The sequence below is a fragment of the Spodoptera frugiperda genome, chromosome 1, assembly GCF_023101765.2.
Source record: "Spodoptera frugiperda isolate SF20-4 chromosome 1, AGI-APGP_CSIRO_Sfru_2.0, whole genome shotgun sequence".
In the NCBI taxonomy this organism is placed as follows: domain Eukaryota; kingdom Metazoa; phylum Arthropoda; class Insecta; order Lepidoptera; family Noctuidae; genus Spodoptera; species Spodoptera frugiperda.
The window spans coordinates 8,833,893-8,857,265 of record NC_064212.1 but is presented as its reverse complement, the minus strand read 5'-3'; the positions used below and the strand labels follow the sequence as shown (position 1 = coordinate 8,857,265).

Sequence of the window (23,373 nt, the reverse complement as noted above, 5' to 3'; positions counted from 1 at the left end):
TTTGTTTGTAGTAAGTATAGCATATGCACTGAGTTCAAACTCTGGGTTAAGAAGAGGTTAATATTGGCCATTATTCTGATAATGGAAATGGTCGAGGAACGCACTACACCAGTAGCAATGTGCCTCAGGTATGGTGTGTAGTGTAGGAGTCATAGAAATAAATAAATTAAGTTAAATACTGAGACTACATAGGATTAAGTAAAGTTGTTTTACCGATAAAACGCATTTAGATTTGTTAAATGTTTATTGAAATTGTTTGTTTATTTGTCGAAAAAAGGGGGAAATTACTTAATTTACGCTTTGTTTTTTACTCAACCCCAATAAACAAGTATTAAAAACAAAACACTTATTAATGAAGGACTTAAATCAAACCTAGGTCAATGAGAGTGGCACGTCTAATCTGATCAAATCAGGGTCTTGTGCATTTCATTGTCACTTGGAAACCAAAAAAGTTTAACTACGTACCATAAGTAAACAGTGATTTAACTTAGATATAAGTATAATATTAAAACTTTAACGATAGTAATGCTTCGAATATAAACATCACGTATTTGATAAAGACCTGTTGACATTATGTCACGAACGCAACGCAATGATAAATAAATTGGAATCAATTCGTACCTAATCAATCTATCAAGCTCCATACAAAAACATCAATCCAGTTTCTTTGGGAAAAATTGACACAAAACTCTGTGAACAAATATTAGAATACCCACTTTTTCCATTTCCAAGGTAAATATAAATATTAAAGAGATCTTGCATAAAAATTGGGAGGCTTAGTGAGTAATGAAAAGTCTCTTGGGTATGGTACTTCGCAGATTCAATTCTTCTATTAGCATTCGCGTTGACGGCTCATGCGCCGCGGCTAATCTTCTAAATGGAGTCGGCTACATAGTGAACAGTTCCCTCGTATCGTGCTCCGAGCATATAAAGGTGGCGAGAGTCGGCGGCGGGCGTAGTCAGAGCCAGCCACTGATTTGGGCACATCGCGTATCCGCGACCACACACTAGCGCGTAAAATCACGGACATAATTCGAAAGAAAATTATACCAATTAACTAGGTGACGCTGTGTTTTTGTTAAGCGTCTACTGTTTTTGTGCTTCAAGTTTTTATTCATTTACTCGGTAAGTACTTTACTTTATAAGAAAAACCTTTTTAACTATTTTTATACTAACGATTGTTTTTGAACCATTTTTAGCGTTACTAACTTTTAAATAAGACGATTAACCATTTTATTGTTGCACCGAAATGCAATCGGTGGTAAATTATTTTATCGCTCAATCAATAGCTAATAACAATATCCACTATTATAGACTAGTGTTAATTTTAGCAAAAAAGGTGAGTAAATGATTTTGAGAAGGTATTTAGGAAGATTAAAGCTGTAATCATTATTACCACTTCATGTAAGAGCAAAACCTAAGGTAAGGTAACTGGTTTTCAAGGGACAAATTACCTGCAACTAGTTTTAACTGATTCTTGAGTTTAAATAAGAATTTGAAATAGCACACACTTAAAATATCAATCTAGTACTTTTAAACTTTTATTTAACTGCATTTATTTACTTTAGATTCTGTGTGTAGGTATCTAATCGTATCGGAATCGCATATCGAAGACAAGGACTACCAAATAAAATTTATCTTTACAATGCTTACTATATTTTATCAATTAATGTCATCGACAAAACGTGTGTAGGTAGATAATTTTGTAAACAAACTGCTTATTATGATAACTTGAACGCGTATCTTGATACCGTCTCATGAGTCACTCGATCAAACGGATAGAAAGACAAACACTTTTAAATTAACTCTTTATTAAGACCTTGCTATAATTACTTTCGAATTTTTCTAACCCCGCCATGACATTCGTAGCTTATCAAGGTTGGGTCAATCGTGCCAATATTAAATAGTAGTAAAATAAGAATACACGTACTATGTATAAAAAAGACAATGAATATATCTATTGAATATTATTTAATATTTAAAAAAATAGATTAGGGTTGAATACTAAAATATTATGGCAATAGGTGTCCCTAATATTAATTACGTATTATAATTATCAATTATAACTGCAATAATTAAGATCAGTAGATAATATATTAAATATTAACTTACTTATAAAATTATATTAATAGGGAAGACAACAGTTAATAGTTATTTAAAGAAATCCAGTTCTGTCGAATGGCAAAATATGGATATCGTTTTTATCCCATTTTGCTCTCCCGCGGTGGCCTGCACTAGGGCATGCAAGCCCTTTGTTGCAACTAGCGTCAGTTTAATAACCTTACTTTATTTGTATAAAATCTAAATTACTTTATTCGTATAAAACTGCTGATAAAAAAAATACTCAGTGCATGCTGCTACCCTCATTATTATTACTTTATAGTAATAAGGTGAAAACTATTAACTACTGTATGCATATAAATACATACGATCTAACAACCTCTGAAAAATAGATTTGTTCTCAAAAGTCAACAATCTTCATATTAAAATTTCTTAAAAATTCGTAATCATTACGTTTCCACGTGTGTTGTTTATTCGGCTATTTTCAAATTATCGACCATGATGTTCTTAGATTCAAATTCAATAATTGTAGGTATATTAAAAAGTAAGATATTTATGAACTGTATTGAATAAATATGAAATTAAATTGAAGGGTATTTATTTTTACAATGTAATTACAGTCTACTATAATTACTATTAGCACCTTGACCACGATTCGGAAATAGTAAATTTTACGATTTACTCACTCAGCTAATTGATGGGATTCTCAATATAGGTATGAGAATTTGTACTTAAGTAAAACTGATAGCTATTGTTAATGAATTTGTATGAACTAACATCTTATTTTAACCCTACTACAAGGGACTTATAATACATATGGTGATTTTTTTTCATATTGTATAGCGGCATTACGTTTCGGGGATAAAAGGCAAATATATTATATTTTTTAGAGAAAGGAATTGCAAAAATCACTTTGTTTTTAGACCCACATGATCAGCTCCGTATGTCACTAGCGAAGATTGCACAATCGATAAGTGTTACTTCCGTTATAAAGTGGTATTACCCAATCAATAATTTGATAAAATTTATTTAGATCATCAGCAACTTAGAATCAGATAATGTAGAAATAGGTATCTTTTTGTTTATAATTACTGATAAGATTTTTAGGTACCTACCAAATGTTACATGAATGCTTTTTTTTATCAAATATCTTGATCACTTGTGGTTTGTATGTCGATTTACATTAGACTTGTGACGGAATCACCATTTTTCGTATTAAAAAAATACATATTTTTAGTTTCCGTAGGAATTTCATGATATGTTTTTCTTAAATCGTCTAATGATTAAAGCGTGTACCTAAGCTTTTGTAATTATTATTTTTAGGAATACACTATAAATAACCAGTTTTATTTCGTAGTTAGAATAGTAAGAAGAACTTTTAAATTCAGATCATAATAAAAAAAATCTAAGCATCATTTTACAATAATTTGCATAGCACTCAATGTCCGCAATTACAATGTAATTGTCTTTATCTAATTAAGAGCTTCGTTCCTTCCTGGCTCACCTTTCTATTGTAATTTCATTAACGATACCTAGTTCATAACTTCTTGCAGTCAATATTAATTAGAATAATTACTCTTTCACAAGCCTGCGTCCTTGCTGACCTGTTTCAAGTACCTACGTCCGACCGATATCGAGCTTTGTAACTGGAGCACGGAGCAGGTCCAGATATAGAGGTATAATGACTTGTATCAAAGGGCAACGTCCATAAGGGTTCGTTACTGTTTGAACTATCAGGAACCTGCTTTAATAACTCGTATAGGTTCAATATAGAAGATTGAACACAGTTTTTTCTATAGTGGTTCGTTATTTCCATAAAGGAGTGGCTTTGTTCGCTGATCTTGCATTTGAGTTAGCTAAGACTGTTCGTTCAACTTTCCGTTAAGCGACTCATTATATAAACAGTATTTTGTTAATCCTAATACCAGTTTAATATATTAGGCGCGCGTTTAAATAAGTACAGATTTAAATATAATAACATACTTATTTACTAAAATCTTCCAAGTTTCCATTGGTGAAAATAAAATTGTATTAAACCCTATTGGATAATTTGTTTAGTTTAATTTGTACAGTCATACAAAAGGACTTTGTTTCAATCGCATATGAAATGTAAATATAGGTATGTCTAAATAGCTTTACGAGTACATTGTCAATTTGCTTCGGATTCATTCGGAGCTTCGGGCATGTTCCGTCCAATTTATGCGGCACTTCATGACACTCCAGTAACTGAAGTGGCTTCCACTTCGTGCTCGACATGAAATCAGAGAGATTGGACGTTCCATTAAATTGATTGGTATTTAAACAAAGCAACGTTTATAAGTAAAACAGAAACAATTTTATGGTCAACGCCTAGTATTAACTACACTGTGTTGAGGAAGATCATGAACGAAATTGATGCCTATTACTTTGATAAGGAAATCAGAACCGGTTAATAATATATGAACTCTTAAGGTGATATTTATGTTAATTTATATACGTTTTTTTTGTACAATAACTGTACCTAGTAAAAAAAAACTAGGAAATATAATAGTCAACAAAATCTGAGTCATTAGTACACAGAAGTTTTGCATTTCTGGTTACCTATTAGGTTAGGCCAACGATCACAAAACGTGGGATTACCCGCACGGGTCCGAACCGGCATACCGCGTCAGTACCAGGGTTTTTCCTTAAACACAGAATCCATATAAGACGTAGCTACGTCACTAGAGGAAAGTTAAAGACTTGAATTAAGATTCATTCACCGTATTAGTGTTTGCGTGCGTCTGTAGTGTTGACCAACAGTTTTATGTACATAATTAGCATATGTATAACATAATATTTGCGTAGGTAGGTAACTATTTTCTGAATCCGAATATAATTAGTAAATTGGTCGCGGACACAAGGTAATGAGTTCACTGTAACAGCGTAACGTCATTGTGATTTGAACCAGGCAAGTTATGGGCCTTTGTTACAAATCGCCATATCGTGACCTTCACTTCGCAGGTTGTCTCTCAAGTAATGACTTGTCTTGGCACTTTTATATCACTCGATATTTCACGGCGAATTTTAATTGGTGTAGAAACAAAAAATGTATTTGTTTAGCTAGTTACTTGATCCGGTTTCATGCGAATGCTGTTTCACTACAGCTAAAAAGTACATTGTCTAAGTAGGTCCTATAACAAAATAAAATAAAATAATTTTCCTTTTTATGAATACTTAATTTATTTAATTATACAGTATATTTAGTTAATTAATTACATACCAGTAATTAAAATATAATTAATTAAAAATCGAGTATATAACGGTAACATCCTGTTAGTACAAAACTTCCGTTTACATTATGTACAATGTTATTTTATTTCAAAAGCCCGCACACAGAACTGACCTCGCTAAAACTGGTTTAGTACGTCAATCATATAATTATGATGAATAAATAATACGAATACTGGAATCACTAACGCAGATATTGGATTCATAGAAATGTCTCATTCAATTTATATTGGGGTTCCCCAAGAAGGTTCTTTTATAAAACCGCGACAATCTTTGTTGATTTTGTTCCAGTCATCAAGGCAAATAACTTATCCAATTCATTAGAATTATACGTACTTAAATTAATAATTAAATGAACACAAATATATTTAAAACCGCACCAAAAAAAATACTAAAAATAAATTGCTAAATCAACACCCGGGTTCACATTAACGTCATTCCTTATCTCTAGAGTTCATATTTTGAATCCATCCGTAATATAAACACACTGACCGATATAAGTGGCGGCCATAACAGTACGTACTGGATGGACCTAATAGAGTTATCGTACAAAATAAACGACCTTAGCAGAGTCGGTGGTAATGAGCGAAGAGCCCGGTTCGCTAACTTTTTCAGTGATCGCGTGAGTGTTGCGTTGCCTTGGCCCTAAACCTAGCGATCGATGCCGTGAATCTGATACGTTTCGATGAATTAAACATGGTCGGATCCCCCAGTCAGGAGAAAAGACAAACCTTGTGAATTATCTCACACTATTTCTTTGACCAGCTATATTTATTCAAGCGGTAATGGTAGGGCTTTTCGCACGCTATATATCTTACCTTCGTTACGTTTAGTGCTTGCAAGTTAAATGATGGTATTAAGTGTTTATTTAATAAGTAGTACTCGTAGTGAGCTATGATAGTTTATAGTAAAATCGTGACACGATCAAGCAATTGATCATACAACGTAACCTCCTACTGTCTGCTTGATTAGAGGCTTTCCGGACAGGCGGGAAGCTATTTTTGTTCACGGATATAAATATAGGTCACCATATGAGCTACAGTTACCTACATAAGCGTATATCACGTATCACGACAATGGATAACTATACATAAATTAACATCCGATAATCATTGGCTGAGGTGCAGATCAGATGTATTAACCCGTTGTATGTCGGTACGCAGGTCTACGCGAGACACAATGTGTTTTCTATTGTGTCTCATATACCGACAGCCAAGAGGTTAAATGTGACATCCACTTTTTGTTCTTTAGATTGTCGCAGACAGTTATAATGTCGTATCCAGCTACTTCTGATTACCAAAAATACCATTAATTTGTCGTCATTTTTACAATAAAGGGATGTAATCATGAAGTTCAAACCACTACAATAAGACTGGCCCTATAGTATTTACATCTAATTAGTAATCAGTCGGTAGTTACTTAGTTAGGTACTATGATTTATTTCGTAGAATAGCAATAGAATCTGTAATTTATGGGATAAAATCAATGGATAAAACAAATTGACAAGGTCAAATCAATTGTGGGAATAAAAACATGACGCTATTTACTGAGTACTTATTTCCTTTAGTAGAAAGATTGGTCATTATTTTAAATTATACCTACTTAATGAGTGTACGAACATAAATAGATAAAAATAGAATCGAATAATACTCTAGACGAATATTGCAAACATAAAGCAAGTAAACAGTGGCCTGTGGATACAACGAGGTCCATGCATAACCTCGCACCACTTGCTCGCCGGCGCACGCTCGATTCCTTGCGCAAGCGCACGGTGCGCCCGCGCCGCTCTCTCGGCATTGAACAAGGACCACCAATTCAAGTCTATACGCATTATTTACTTAACAACCGGTAGCATTTCACACTGACATTGAACATGTGACATAATTATTCTGATGTCATACGTGGTATTGATACGGTCAATGTCATAATTTGCAGACAGGTCGCGAGATTTGTTAAAAATAATTTTAATGACGTTATAAAGTTAATTGTGCATACTAATGTGATATAAATAATTAATTTACTTACATGCGTACTCCATAACTTATTATTCATGATTAAAAAAATAATGTTGATCGACATGATTGATTCAAATATGACTTCATTTTAACTGCTAAAACAATTTCAAGAACACAAATAAAAGTTCGAAAATTTTACGCTTAAAAATGCTTTATAGAGTATTTAGCGTCACTATGTTATGTACCTGCCTACACAAGTACCTACCTCTTGCAACCGCCTACGACGAGACGTGACAAGAATTTACCTAGAAGTTGCTTGTTTACTTACCTACACAATGCACATAGGTACCATGAAAGCTTAAGGATTTCAAGGAAATTGCAAGCACTTCAAGGAAATTGCAACCCAAAACTGTTAGATACAACACATTATACATTAGCTACCTAGCAGCTTCGCCCGCGTTCCCGGGGGGTAAAAAGTAGCCTATGTGTTATTCCAGAACATAATCTACCCCTGTTTCAAATTTCATGCCGATCCCTTCAGCCGTTTTGACGTGATTGACTAACAAACACATAAACTCACAAACTTTCGCATTTATAATATTAGTAACATTTAATTATTTAACAGATTAAAATTATTTATTTTCTCTTCCTAGCTGCCACAATGTCGGATGAGGATACCAAATTAAATTTCGGTTTGTGTATAAAATCTAGAAGTTCGCATTGAATCTAGTTGTGCCTACCTATTTGTTTCATAATTTTATTTGCTTAAAGTTGTTTACTGCTCGTTTATTTTACAATTAAAGTTATCTTTATGGTAATCGTTTACGCTGCATAGTATTTACATATTATTTAAATAGCAATCAACTTATTATATACTTAGCCAACTACGGAAAGATCATAATATATGTACGTAGGTATAATTATAATCTGTTTAATAATGTATATTTAATGCATGTGTAGGTTAAATATTGATTCTGTAATAATACTTTAACCCATTTTGTTACATTAAGCCTATATAGAGCTTTTCATGGCGATTCTATTTATTATACTTTCAAGACGTTTTGTTTTGGCTGGTTGTATTGAGCTTAATGCTGATTCTGATGTTTTAAATTCTTCTGGCTCAATTTTGTTTTGATTTTTACAAGTGTGTGCATTTTTATTATTTACCAAGATACGTCTTAGTTAAGCATTATGGGTACTAGATTAAGCTAACACTTCATATTTTTTTGTTGCGAGCTTAAAATCGAGTTAAACTTCAAGTTCAATACAAAAGATTTATAATTGTCTTTTTACTTTTTCAGAAACGATGGAGGCCGGAGATTTCAAAGACTTCGCCAAGGCGATGACCGATTACATTGCTGAATACTTGGAAAATATCAGAGACAGGTAATTTACTACCTTCGGGTTTTATTATTTAACATACGTATGTAGGGGGTAATTATAATATCTACGCTCAATATCCATCTAGGTATAATAAAATAAAATAACTAGGTAATTAATGTTTATAATGTATTACTCACCTAAATACTTCGTTTGACTGCGTTTGTAGGTTAAAGTTTGAAGTGGTCTGTGATAGAGTTAGTGGTCCCAATGATACGTCTCTAATAGAAGTTGATTGATCAAAGTTTGACTGTAGGTACGGTTGGTGTGGTGGCCGGGCTACCGGCTGCCGCGCAACGTGTAGCGGGTTCGATTCCCGCACGCAGTAACTCTTTGTGTGATCCACAAATTTTTGTTTCGGGTCTGGGTGTCATTGTGTATACGAACTTGTATGTTTGTAAACGCACCCACGACACTGGAGAAAATGTTAGTGTCACACTGTCAGTTTGGTCAGCGTGCCATATTATTCACATTTTCTCATTTATCTTTTCCAGACAAGTGGTACCATCAGTGAAGCCTGGCTACTTGAGGCCCCTGGTGCCAGAGCACGCTCCCGAGAAGGCAGAGCCCTGGACAGCAGTGATGGCGGACATCGAGCGCGTCGTCATGTCCGGGGTCACCCACTGGCACTCGCCGCGCTTCCACGCCTACTTCCCCACCGCCAACTCCTACCCTGCCATCGTGGCTGACATGCTCAGCGGTGCCATCGCCTGCATTGGTTTTACTTGGGTAAGTAAACTTTAACCTACATAATGTATTGTCCTCGGATACTTTTGTACTACCACATTTCTGGGTTGAGATACGAACTTCGCTTTGTTCGCCTTGGCAGATATTGGGGCCAATAACATCGGCTGTGCTTTATTTGTTAGTCACTTAATAAAGGTTATGTACCTTTTTATAAAAACTATTAAAAATCATCATAATACTTAAATTTTCTCTTCCAAGCACACCCAGACTTAGGAATTAACCAAAAGGGACTTAAGATTTAACCAAATAAATCTTTTAAAGACCATATAAGTAATTACTCAGTTATATGTATAACAGTTCCGGTATGGTTGGTTGAATATATAACCAATAACCAATATAGTGAAGTGGAGTCAGTGTCAATGTCACATACGGCACATAGGTAACTCGAACAAGGAAAACCGGTCGCTTGTTTATACACTTGCGGGCATTTTTTGCGCAAACAGAATATGTATTGTAGTTATAACATGGACCTATAGCATTAAGTTACAAAGAACATTAGCCTTATGGTACGAGTTCTTATTACTAGCTAAATGACTATAAAGTCGATTAGACGACCACTTCCCATTTAAAACACAAATCACATTCATCAGCTTGGATCGTCCAATTTTTCTGTGAATTATTTTTACCTATAGTCAGAAGTTCAAAATCCTGACGATGGTCTATTCAAACATTGAATGATTAGGTATATTTATAAGCTGTACAGTTCAATTAATAGGTTAACGTACCTAAAGCATTGGCATTGTGCCATATTATCTGATTAGGATTGAGATCCCTAACTAATCCAAAGAAGCTTGGACTATGCAATCAGGAAAGTCTGTATCTACTAGCAGGCTATGCATTTACAGAAAAGTTTATGGTAAATATTTGTCTTGTATCTACTAGATGTCCAGACATTACTGATGTGAATTTAAAGTAAATATTTGTTTATTTTGTATATTCTAGATCGCGAGTCCAGCTTGTACGGAGTTGGAGGTGGTGATGCTTGACTGGCTGGGCCAGATGCTGGGTCTGCCCGACTCGTTCCTGGCTAAGTCTGGTGGTGAGGCAGGTGGTGTCATTCAAGGCACCGCCAGTGAGGCCACGCTGGTGGCGTTGCTTGGAGCCAAGAACCGCACCATCTTACGTGTTAAGGAAAAGCACCCCGAATGGAGCGAGACGGAAATTCTTTCGAAACTCGTCGGTTATTGCAACAGTAAGTTAGCCATATTTATTTATACTTATACTTATATACTTATTTATACTTATATACCTTGGCAATAGACTCACTTCCTGTTAAAAGGGATTGAAAATCCTCCTTCTAATTTCGAATTAACGAGGGTCGACTATAATAATACATTGCCTGAGAGTAAATTTTTGATTTCAACATTTTGTTATTAGCTGGGAATAAATGCTATGGATGGGCAATAATTAATGGTTGTGTTTTGTTTCATTATAGAGCAAGCCCATTCTTCCGTGGAACGTGCTGGACTTTTGGGAGGAGTAAAGCTTCGTTCACTGCAGCCTGATGGAAAGAGGAGACTTCGCGGAGATACTCTCCGAGAGGCTATTGAGGAAGATACTCGCAACGGACTTATTCCATTCTATGTACGTTTATTTACAAACTTTTTTAACTACTTGATACTTCTGAGGGTTAACAGTAACAATATTTTTCAATTTTCTTCTCCTCTTCTGATTTTTCTCATAAGTAATTATACTTACATACCCAAAATCCAATAATTAAAACAATGTAATGTAATATTTCAGGTCGTTGCTACCCTGGGCACAACATCATCCTGCGCATTTGATGCATTGGACGAAATTGGAGACGTGTGTAACGAACATGGCGTGTGGCTGCACGTAGACGCTGCCTACGCCGGCTCTGCATTCATCTGCCCTGAGTACCGTTACCTCATGAAGGGTGTAGAGAAGGCAGATTCCTTCAACTTCAACCCACACAAATGGTTACTGGTTAACTTTGATTGTTCCGCCTTGTGGCTGAAGGAACCGCGTTGGATCATCGATGCCTTCAATGTGGACCCACTGTACCTGAAACACGATATGCAAGGATCTGCTCCAGACTACCGTCACTGGCAAATACCTTTGGGCCGTCGTTTCAGAGCCCTCAAGCTGTGGTTCGTCCTGCGTCTATACGGCGTAGAGAATCTTCAAAAGCACATTAGAAAGCATATTGCTTTGGCTCATCTATTTGAGAAGTTGTGCAGCGCTGATGAAAGATTCGAAATTTACGAAGAAGTGACCATGGGATTGGTTTGCTTTAGACTAAAAGAAAGTAACGAGAAGAACGAAGAATTACTGAGGCGTATTAACGGAAGAGGCAAAATTCATTTAGTTCCTTCTAAAATTGATGACACCTATTTCCTAAGGTTAGCTATTTGCTCGCGCTTCAGCGAGGAGAGTGATATTCATATCTCGTGGGAAGAGGTGAAGGCTTCTGCTGATGACGTACTTAAAGGCCAATAAGAGTGCTTTGCATTTCAAAATAATAGCAATAATTTAACGTAATAAATATTCTTGCCACTTCATGAAAACAAAAAAAAAAGCTTATAGGTAGGGATGGATATAAAATAGCATCCATTTGCGTACCTATAGTAGAAAGATATATTATTGGCTTAGGGCTGCTGATTGTATTTTACGCCATATACATAGTTGTCTATTTATATCCTACTAGGTACAATGTATAAACAAAATTGTGATAGTGAACGTGTTTATTGAGTTTAAAACTTAAACTGAATGCAGTATGAGACAATAATTAATTCGTTCAGTCCTTTAAAATGTAGATGCTTCTTAGATCTGGGTTAGATTCCCGAATCCTGATTGTAATTGTGTAGATTGTTGTGAGAGGTAATAAATGAGTTGTGATAATTTTAATTTAATAATGACAATATCGGTAGGTGCGTTATCTTTTCGAAAAAGTGCGACCAATTTTATGATAAGTTTATAGACACAATGTGTATTAACACGTACCTACCGACCTTACTAAGTACCTTAATTATTTAAATTACTATTATTATTAAATCCAGTGTTAATGATTTAGTATATTTTAATGTAATTAGCGATGTCGACCACCAAACTAACTCTATAATAAATCTTTATGATTAAATTAGATTTGTGTGGACCTACGTTTACTTACTGGGTTTATACTTAAGGTAGGTCATTCCTCCGATTTTGTGAGTCGACAAGCGATAATTCCTGCGTGTTGTTATTTATATTATTTTTTTACATATACTTGTCTAAACTTTTAACGATATTTATCGTAACAAAATTGTATACGTGTCTATTTAAACTACATGTTATATCTGTTATTATATTTAATGTGTAATAAACGATATTATAATGAAAGATTTGGATATTATTATTTATATCAACGATTCCCTGTTTAATGAGTCTCATAAGAATTTTGGAATAATTACACTTGGCGTCACAAAAATCGCACCTCTTTAAAAGTTCCCTTCATAGTCATTTTAACCCTATTAATCAATGGCAAACATATGACTGTAAGGTATCATTGGAAAGGCAATTTATTTAAGTTTAAGAATAAATCAATGGATTTGGGTTTTTGTTTACCAGGGAATAAAAAAAGCAAGCAAATGCAAATGATTAAAAAGTTACATTTTATTTTATCAGCAATAAAGAACTTAAAACCTAGTGTTACCCACCCTAGCCCTGATGACTGCTTCTATGCTTTCTCTCATGGACGAATTAATGTGACAACAGTCTCCTGAGGAATGTTATCCCATTCTGAATATTTTGACAACATTTTTTTAACGTTACGTGCTGATGAGATCTGTTGTGTTTAGGAATTCTAACTATTGTTAATTTAAAGGTCGTTAAACGTACTTTCAATTGATACCAATATTAATAAGGTGTAATGTATTCGTTACTGGCGGGACATGTTTTAAACTTACAATTTTCCAAGAGGTGCGATTTTTGTGACGCCGAGTGTATTTAACAACATGAATCGAACCATTGTTTAAAAATGAAACACATTTTAGAGTTAATCGTATGGAGAGATTATGACTTAATTTAAACCAACATATTTGTTATCATCTCGGCGGACGATATACGAAAAATGAGCGAAATAGGCCCAGTAGGTAAGCCAAAAAGTGCATTTTTTTTTTTTATGGGACTTGCCGGTAATCGAGCAGACGTATTACCTGATGGTAATCAATCGCCGCCGCCCATAGACCCTCGAAACACCAGAGGCTTTACAAGTGCGTTACCGGCTTTTTGGGGGTTGGGAATTTAAGGGTTGTTGTTCGGGAATGGGGGATTGGGAAGGTTGGAAAGGGGAGAATTAGGCCTCCGGTAACCTCACTCACACAACGAAACACAACGCAAGCGTTGTTTCACGTCGGTTTTCTGTGAGGCCGTGGTATCACTCCGGTCGAGCCGGCCCATTCGTGCCGAAGCATGTGCATTATTCTCGATGAGCTAATTTGAACACTCTTTACAAATACGGCATTATAACAGCAGCGCCGCGTGTCCGTAACATTCCTAGACAACCTTACAACCAACATTACAGCTCTTCTGTGATGTACAAGTACATGTAGATTTTTGTGTTTAATAACTTTAAATTTTAAATTTTCTGTTTTCGTTGAAATATTTAGTTGTGTTATGCTTCTGTAGACGAGTACCTACTACTTGTAGTTTCATTTATGTCATATGAGTGATCTCCACACTATATTTATCGGTATAAGTATATGACTAGGTATGTATCATATGTATGTCGTAGTGACCCAGAGGTTTGAGACACCTGCTTCTGATGGACGAGGGTGCGGATTCATATTCCATACCAAAGTACTATTATAACCTTTTTCAAGTTATATGTTCTTTCTAAGATTATTTAGTCACAACTGACAAATGATGAAGGAAAACATCGAGAGAAAACTGGGTTTATAATATCTGATTATAAGTTTGAAATAACCAACCCTCAATGAGCAAGGGTGGTGATTAATGCTAAAACCTTCACCATGCGAGTAGAGGCCTTTGTTCAGCAGTGGCCACTTATAGGCTGCTGATGTTATGTAATGTATGTACTTGTCCACCTAATTTGTAGGAAGTTACACGGAAGTCGCACACTGCGCTGAGTGACGTAGGTAAAATAATATGGCAATGGCGTTCAGCTACTTCAAATAAAAACCTGAAATTACGTCATTTATTAGAGTTATTATGCTAAGCAGTGACAAACGTTATAGTACCTATCTACATGTTTATGACTTTGAAGAGGAAATAGGTATGTTTTATATCGAATAGAAACCACCTCCAAAATCTGGTCGTTTCTAAATACGAGCAGAAACCTCTTAGGTACGTATAGATAGGTATGGACCTGCTCCTAAGTACATATTTAATTTGTGTTTATTATTTAGCTTCTTTAGTCGTGACACATCCTAATATTGCGAACGAGGATAAAACGACGATATGACGCCACTAATTTAGTTATAAACAATTTAACCACAAAAAGGCTATCGTTGTCGATTACGTTGGGGTAATCCCAGGCTTTTTTTTGAGGGGGGAAAATCATCCAATGACTTCTCTCGCCTTAGGCTAACGACACAACGCAACACAACGCTCATGTGCAAGAACTTCGGTCTTAGCCAGAAATTACCTAGTTCTTCCATAAATAAATAAGTATAAAAAGGATTCAATCCCGAAACTGTCATTTTTGTTCTGTCCGTGCTTATCTTACAAACGCTCTTTATGAAAAAGAAGAAAATTATTCTCTTTTCGCTCTATGGTGTTCTAAACGTCACTTCATTGCTGGAATGGAAAAGCTTTCAAAATTTGAGAGTGTTATGTAATTTAAAAGGTTTTAGATGGCATTTATAGTTGTTAAATCAGAATGAAATTATCACGTATTAAATTAATATGGAAAGGGGCTATTTGGAATTTGTTAAAAAACTTCAGCTTGAAACCAGAGCACACCCCAAATAGGACGTTGACAACCAGTCAAAGACAGTTTGGCAGTGCGGTTAGCACAGCAGGACAAGAACAATGTATTCTAGACTCGTGCAGCATCAGCCCGAACTGCCAAGAGCCGAAAGTCATCATAGTAGGGGCTGGAATGGCAGGTCTGTCGGCAGCACATCGGCTCACTCAGTGCGGTATAAAAAACTTCCTCGTTCTCGAAGCTAAAGAAAGGTAATTGAACGATAATGCAGAGTGAATCAATTTCATTCAATAGGTGATATACCTACGACTTAAGTAGTAAGTGCTTGAAAACAAAAGTATAGATATAATCAATGTGAGTTACCAGTGATAATATACGTACGATAAGAAACGTGGTTTCTCTCTTTCTCTTTGGTCAAAAACCTCAAAGTGACGCATTGTTCTATAGAAAGGGCTACGTTCGGTGTTTCTTTGCATGATTTTGTTCAAACGAACAAATTTATGCTGAAGTGAACGGGTTACATAGCACGGAGAACCAATGGCCGATGGGGAACAGGGTTCTCGAAAGGAAACCACGTACCGGTAAATTGGGGGAGGTTTATGTTCAGCAGTGGACATGTTGTCTAATATGATAATGATGACGATGAACTATCGCACTAGTGATGGCTTGTTAAGTTACCATTACCCACTATTAGATATATCTACTTTAATAGCTAGTCTAGTCTATGATTAGTAGTATCTACTAGCCGTCACACAAAGTACCTATTATGATTAAACTTAGCTAAAATAGTAATTATAATATTACTTATATTTTTTCAGGCCCGGTGGCCGAATACATTCCTGCTGGCTTGGAGATGCGGTTATTGAAATGGGTGCTGAATGGATTTTTGGCGCATGTTTACCAAATTCTATTTATACATTAGCTTCACAAGATAGGCTTTTGCAACAACCATTACCTCGTCTAGATGCGTCAAGAGGCCTTTTTTGTACTAGTGAAGGACGTGCCGTAGACTTGCCAGTAACAATCACGGCGTATCACACATTCAGACAAATAGAACAACAAGCCGCTAATTTATTTAGACTTGGCGGAGAAAGGCAACATGGAACGTTATTAAATTTCATAGGTTTACGTATACAACAAGAACTGCACAATTTTCCCGAGGATCAAAGATATGATGCCGCACGCGTCATGTTTGGATTGACTAACATACTGCGAAATAAGTGCGGAGATGATCTGTCTCTAGTCAGTGCCGATCAGTACGGCAGTTACATTGAACTGCCTGGTGGTTGTGTAAGAGTTCCTCTGGGATACGTAGGAGTAATGGCGCCATTGTTACGTGGCCTTCCAGACAATTGCATACGTTATAATAAACCTGTGAACGTTATTCGGTGGGGTCACGGTACGTCAGGTGATGGTCGTGCCCTTGTCAAATGTTGCGATGGTGAGGAATTGTACGCTGACTATGTAATAGTCACAGTATCCCTAGGGTGCCTTAAATGCCAAGCCGACAAATTGTTTGCTCCACCGCTTCCTGTTTGTAAGTTGAATGCGATTTGTAGTCTAGGTTTTGGTCTTAGTGATAAAGTATTCCTGGAATATAATGAACCATTCTGGGTTTGTCAAGAGGGCAACCTAAAACTTGGTTGGTCGGCAGAAGAATTACAGTGCAGATCAGATTGGACTAGAGGAGTGTGTGCAATTGATGAGCTACCAGGTAGTAAACACGTACTCTGCGCTATGATATCTGGTCAAGAAGCTGCCTTAATGGAATCAATGGCAGACAACGACGTCGCTGAGGGATTGACCCAATTATTGCGCAGATTTACTGGAAATCCTTGCTTACCTTATCCACAAATGATGTTAAGATCTAAATGGGCATCAGATCCACATTTCTGCGGATCATATTCTTATTTGGGTTGTTGTTCGACGGTGAGCCACCAATGTGAATTGGGAACACCAGTACCAGGCCCGTGTGACCCGACACCACCTATTTTGTTGTTTGCGGGTGAAGCAACAGTGCCAGGATATTTTGCTACAGCACATGGTGCACGGCTGAGTGGCATCCGGGAAGCTGAAAGAATAATCCTATTAACGAAAAAATTCGACGGTCCGCCAAAAATGACTTAGGTAATTTACGTCTGTCTAAAATATAAGTATTGTATTTTTTTAGTCTTTTGAGTACCTATGATGTTTATTTGTTTTATACGACGTTTTCGCAAAAAAAACGTTATATTAAATGTGAGTTACCTACCTACCTACGGTAATTTTAATTTCGGCGATCTACAATATCCATAATTATCTACCTACCAATCAGTTATACTTTAGTATGTAACTTCCTCCGAGGGAAGTACCTACCTAATCTACAGATATCAATACGTATGATAAGCAGAAGAGTTTGGACTTGATACTCTGTAGAACTAGGTACCACCGGATTAAACAAAATCCTTTAACACATTGAACACCGTGGTGGTCACCGGTGACCAACGTTAGCGAAAGATTTGCCTTCACCAGTTTTCTATTGGCAGTCAAAGCCTTAATATTATCAAATGCGAAAATAATAACTTTGATAGGCATGTAAGTACAAATCGTAAAATAATTACATATATATTTTTACCCGACTGCCAAGGAAGGGTTATGTTTTTCGCGCGTATCTTGTATGTATGAGCCTAATATTCTTTATTACCTCATTTCTTCGAAACGGCTTGATGGATTTCGACAATCAGGGCATCGTTGGATTCGTCTTAATTACCCAAGTGTTCTTAGATATGTGACGTAAAACAAAAACCAACATGGCGGCCGTGAGGCGCCCTAGAGAGAAGTAAAAAAAAATAAAAAAAAATATTTGCTACAATATGGGTATCAAATTAAAGAGCTCATCATGAGGATTCCAAAATGGTATATCACTGATATATAGAAAAAAATACTATGTGCAATTAGGTTCTTTATTATCCAAACTAAATACTCGTATAGGTACTACGCGACGCGATTGACTAGCGGTTTCTGAACTGTCGTTTCGTGTCGCGGGTGAAATCTTGAGAAACACATAGCCGTATTATAACTAACTAAAAAGTGTTAAATAAAAATAAATAAATTAAAAAAATTAAAAAACCCGACTGCATAAAAAAAAGTAAAAAACAAGCTTAGTCTAAAAGTGTAGATAGCAATACTATTACCACAAAATTAAATAATTTCATAATCAATACACAAAAAATAATAATCTTATGCGAAACATAATTGAGTGCAACAGTCGGGACCCATTAAATAAACTAGACTAAAATCATTCAATATGGGTCCCGACTGTTGCACTCAATTATGTTTCGCATAAGATTATTATTTTTTGTGTATTGATTATGAAATTATTTAATTTTGTGGTAATAGCATTGCTATCTACACTTTTAGACTAAGCTTGTTTTTTAATTTTTTATGCAGTCGGGTTTTTTAATTTATTTTTTATATCGTCGCGCCTTTTATCCCTGAAAGGGTACCTAGGCAGAGGTGCACATTATGGCACTGTACCTAATAGAAAATACCACATAGCTCGTATTCGTATCATAGAATTTCGTATGTAACGACTTACGAGTTATATCTATGACTGAATGAATCAACAAATCACTGGTTCCCTGCATATAACATACATTCCCTGACTACGGTATGTTTGGTCTCGATAAAAATTATCTAGGCAGAGTTGTCTAATCAAGAGACGAGATTAATTTTTGGGTTATTTTATTGGGTACACAGCAAATTTAAAATAGGTACAGGAGCAAATAAGCACAAAGTGAAACTGATGGGAAGGTCATTTTATCCATATCTCTAAGCGACCGTCAACAAACACACGCATCGTATTACATTGCTTAGTGCACTTTGAATACAAATGACTTACTTACCTACTATATTATTTACATGAATAAGCTACGTAAGGATGCATGGTCTGATTACCAAAGTCATTGACAAACGTGTGTATTAGTGTTGTATTATAGATAGATTTAGAATCGCTTCGAGTCGAGTCAAAGTTTCTTCACGATGTTTTCCTTACGTGTGTTGTTCAACAGTGGACATTTTGTGGTTTGTGGTTAATATGATGATAATGACTATGTGTAGGTCTAGGTACGTTGGATTCGGGTAATATTGGGAGTTCGTATAATAAAAATGCCAACAAAATATAACTTTTCATATCGTGTTTTATTAGTTACGCTCAAGGACCATTAAATACATTTAATATTTATGTTACACATACATCATTGTACCTACCTTACATTTAAAACAATGTCACCATACACAATAAATACTTAGAAAAAACTAAGATTTTTCAGTATTTACAGTGAAACTTGGTTAAGTTAATATCCAGGTCCCAGGATAAATGAGAAACCTCCACAACTGGAACTCGTACTGAGGTTCCAACACATTGGCACTGAATTACCTATAGAGGTAATTCTACTATGTACTATTATTTAATTAGTAACACTACTATTAGTGAGAAAAAACAGTTCTTTTGATTTATCATCATAGTTACCTCTATAACTAAGACAGCAAGTGAATTTTAATATACAAACCTCTGTAACTGAGATAACATAGTTTTTTTTTGTTTATTTACATATTCCTTTGATTATAAATAGGTCTAGATGGAGCTGGACGATAAAATAACAACAAAAATGGCGTTTTTTTTAAATGTCTTGCATGTGTGCATGAGGCTTGTTTACACGGTGCAAAATGATACCAGCAACAACGAAAGTTTTCCATCAAATTTTGTATATCTCCCATAAATATAAGCGTACATGTACTAGATCACTTTGAATTTGTTTTAAAAATATTTTTTATTGGACTCTGCGTTCATATTCATATTTTTTCATGAAGTAATTAATTTTCCGCATGAAAACAATGACATTCATATTAAGAAATTATTAACATTATTTCTATAAAACCAATTAAATATGGCACTCATTCCACCAAAAAATCGATTTAATCGTTTCAAAGTAACTGTCGAAAATCGAAACCTTCCCTATATTTAAATCAGTGAAATCAGTCAGTTGTTTTGGGTCAAATTACAAAAAAATGGCAACACTGATATAATACATATATGGCGGCAATATGTTTGGTCAAAAACATAAATAAAACAATTATAATTTCGATAGATAATGATATGTTTACTATATTTTAAGCGTCCTTTATAATTTCAGCATAATTTTATGGAGTATGTTACCATTTTTACATTGCACTTTTTTTGTTTACGTATTTATTTTGTAGCGTGCATGACACGTAGTGACGCCTAGAGATGACACGATTGTTAATACGACGGCAAAGTGCATTGCAGTGAACAGTTCACTGCAAATTTTTAAAACGTTTTTCGTGACCCATCTAGACATATATATAATCAAAGACTTATTAATTTATAATGCGCACATTATGAATCACACCTCTTTATCCGAAATAATCTATATTCTCACCTCTATTAATGGAACCCTCTGTAAATGAGACAAATATTTATTTATCTGGTTATCTGAGACACTGCTTTAGTGGAATATCTCTTAATACCAATTTGCAGGTCCCTTGATGTCTCACTTAACAAGGTTTCACTGTACAAAGTAATTAATAATAAAATATACAAAGTGAGACATGGCACGTCTTTACAAACAATATTTTAAACCACCAAGAAAACTACCACCATTTTTGGCATTAAATGGAACATCATCAAATTCGAAAGTTACTTTATGTCCAGTATAATGCCTGTCCCTAAATTCTACAACATATGAATTTGGATTATGCCTGTTAAAAACCCAAACAAAACTGATTTTGTACCACTCATCTTTTTTTATGAAGTAAGGTTCTGCGAATTGTATGTCAAGCAATGAATCATATTCAACAGTTTTATTAATGTTGTGGCGTATGTTATCTTTACTATTTGATTCACGTGTTATAGAAACAACAAACTGTTCTAAGTATATGTTAATATGATTACTGCGAAAAACAACTGGTGGTGCCATTCTTGTTGGTATACAAAGTGAATTAATAAATACAGATTTGTTAGCTTTTATCCGACAATGAATTGCGAAATTATTTGAATCAATAATTATTGGTGCTACTGATCTTATAGGACTCCGAAAACAAAAGTGCCAGTCTAGATTTAATGCATTCCTTGGAACATTATTCATGCCAATTGAATCAATGATATCATTTTTATTCATGTTACCACTTTTGAGAACTTTTTTTATAGACTCATATTCATGTGGATGTAATAGATTATGCACATTAGATACAATTCCCTCAAGTTCAGATGGTCTCAGTGACCGAAATCTTAATAATTCAAATAAACCATTTTTCTTAAGCACTTCACGTCTATTCTCAAACATATCAAGGATGTCATCTTGTTCACAGCAATATAAAGTCCACTCAAAAACATGTTTGATGAGTTCTTTTTCAGATATATTCATACGGTCACACTCAAGGAATGCCTTCATACACGAATAACTTATAGTTTCCTTCTTCTCCTGCAATATATAGCTAGCATGTTGGCAGAATAGTTTTAGAGAATATGACACAAGTTGTTTATCTTGTAAATAGTCTGGGTAATTTAAAATCTCAACCACATTGTCAACACTTATATTATCTTGGATGTAAGCAATACACATTTCACCTAGGTGTTCTAGCAGATATTTTCTTGAGGCATATAATAATTCAAAAGCATGCTCAATACTGGTAATTTCTACTTTATCAGTATAAATATAGTTGAGGATTAGTTGAAATATATCAGGATGAATGTCTGTTATTTGGATATCATCATCAGTAGACAGTGGACCATAGAACATAGCTTCAAATACAGGACTACTGATACCTAGTATTAATTTGTGTGCTTTGAATTTTTGATCTGCCACGGAGAAGGTGCAATCACTCCATTCAAAAGACACTAACAATTTCTTGACACGGTCATATAAACTTGTCTGGTTGTCTGTGGACTGTGCTGGCTTCAGGTACACCATCTGTAAAAAAGAAATAAGTCGTTATTATAAACAGCTTTAGTTTTTGTACAGATAGGCTGCTGGCTAGTTTTTTGTCCCTTTATCCTTTATGTTCACTAAACAGGTTTTGCTTACAAACATTTAATCACATAATGATCTAAAATTAGTTTAAGATGTTTTAACAAAAAAATCACACTTAAAATTTTAATTAGTTTATTGACTCAATAATGTATTCATATTATTGAGATCGAAACATAATATACCTAGCATACCTAGATTCAAAGGTCAAAGACCTTATTTTTTAATAATACAGTTAGGTGAAACGTTTTCATTTTATGCATGTTCCAAGACACAAAGAATATATTATTATAGTTAATTATGTGAGCAAATAAAATTATTCTCTTACCTTGTTCCCGTGGTTTATTTATTTAGGATCCAATTTTAACCTTGAACTTGAGATGATCACGCGACTAGGTAGGGAGGCGAATTTAACTTTGTGAGGATGTGATCTACTTATTCAATAAAAAAAAAACTATGACGTATTATTATTCAATTATAAGGAAAACTTTCAAAAAACTACCAGCTCTTTTAACTCTCTGCTAAAGACAGCAATCGATCGATGATCCTTCGAGGTACGAGATGCCCAAAATGTTTGCAAACAATGATTTGAACGATTTGATTTCAACTTGTTTTGTTTGAAGTTGAAGCACAGGTTTGAAGTATAACAATGTCAAGGTACCTGTCAAGCACGCCCACGCTATTTTGCGACCCATCATAGAGTAGTGACATTCGTATCAAATCGATTACAATTGTGGTGTTATGGCTTTGTCGTTAAGTAGGATTATTCATATTTGTTTAAAGTATAAATTATTTAGATTTTATATATAATTTAAGACATTCAAGATACATCAGATAACACGTAATGAAAAAATGATAAAAAAATATTTGGTGAATTTTAGTGCATTTTTTTTTCATTGTTATTTAACTACATATTGTTTTATGACCCCTGGGTTTAATAAACGAGACTGACGAGTTTTAATCGTCAAATATCAATTGTTTCATCAGTTATTCTATTATTTTGGGTTAGCCTGTAATTGTAAATGTTTATAGATAAATAAATAAATAAAGGAGACGTTCAAAACTG

General features: G+C 34.9%; 3 protein-coding genes across 4 annotated transcripts; 2 read left to right on the top strand and 1 right to left on the bottom strand.

The window, feature by feature from the left end:
- The first annotated feature begins 771 nt into the window (after nucleotides 1–771).
- Nucleotides 772–12,731, top strand: LOC118272996 (aromatic-L-amino-acid decarboxylase). 2 transcript variants are annotated; one of them, XM_035589722.2, is made up of 7 exons: nucleotides 772–1,125; nucleotides 7,919–7,957; nucleotides 8,567–8,651; nucleotides 9,140–9,374; nucleotides 10,335–10,584; nucleotides 10,828–10,976; nucleotides 11,136–12,731. In XM_035589722.2, exons 2-7 carry the CDS (start codon nucleotides 7,927–7,929, stop codon nucleotides 11,850–11,852), a joined length of 1,467 nt encoding a protein of 488 aa, XP_035445615.1. In that variant the 5' UTR covers nucleotides 772–1,125; nucleotides 7,919–7,926; the 3' UTR covers nucleotides 11,853–12,731. The 2 variants fall into 2 exon arrangements, with proteins under 2 accessions (XP_035445615.1, XP_035445616.1); XM_035589723.2 differs by lacking the exon at nucleotides 7,919–7,957 and having other exon boundaries at nucleotides 774–1,125.
- Nucleotides 12,732–15,101: 2,370 nt separating this feature from the next.
- Nucleotides 15,102–17,533, top strand: LOC118273673 (peroxisomal N(1)-acetyl-spermine/spermidine oxidase). Its single transcript, XM_035590764.2, has 2 exons — nucleotides 15,102–15,530; nucleotides 16,098–17,533. Exons 1-2 carry the CDS (start codon nucleotides 15,232–15,234, stop codon nucleotides 17,404–17,406), a joined length of 1,608 nt encoding a protein of 535 aa, XP_035446657.1. The 5' UTR covers nucleotides 15,102–15,231; the 3' UTR covers nucleotides 17,407–17,533.
- A 1,906-nt stretch (nucleotides 17,534–19,439) lies between these two features.
- On the bottom strand, nucleotides 19,440–22,992 carry LOC118273696 (kelch-like protein 40a). Its single transcript, XM_035590792.2, has 2 exons — nucleotides 22,636–22,992; nucleotides 19,440–22,250 (listed from the first exon to the last, which is right to left on the bottom strand). The coding sequence occupies exon 2, from the start codon at nucleotides 22,248–22,250 to the stop codon at nucleotides 20,901–20,903; it is 1,350 nt and encodes a 449-aa protein (XP_035446685.2). The 5' UTR covers nucleotides 22,636–22,992; the 3' UTR covers nucleotides 19,440–20,900.
- Nucleotides 22,993–23,373: the final 381 nt, after the last annotated feature.

Excerpts from the sequence above, each read along its gene's own strand:
- LOC118272996 (XM_035589722.2), top strand. The coding sequence starts at position 7,927 with ATGTCGGATGAGGATACCAAATTAAATTTCG. Across the intron at positions 7,958-8,566 it reads GGATACCAAATTAAATTTCG|AAACGATGGAGGCCGGAGAT; the intron begins GTTTGTGTATAA and ends TTACTTTTTCAG. Across the intron at positions 8,652-9,139 it reads TTGGAAAATATCAGAGACAG|ACAAGTGGTACCATCAGTGA; the intron begins GTAATTTACTAC and ends TATCTTTTCCAG.
- LOC118273673 (XM_035590764.2), top strand. The coding sequence starts at position 15,232 with ATGAAATTATCACGTATTAAATTAATATGGAAAGGGGCTATTTGGAAT. Across the intron at positions 15,531-16,097 it reads GTTCTCGAAGCTAAAGAAAG|GCCCGGTGGCCGAATACATT; the intron begins GTAATTGAACGA and ends ATATTTTTTCAG.
- LOC118273696 (XM_035590792.2), bottom strand. The coding sequence starts at position 22,250 with ATGGTGTACCTGAAGCCAGCACAGTCCACAGACAACCAGACAAGTTTA.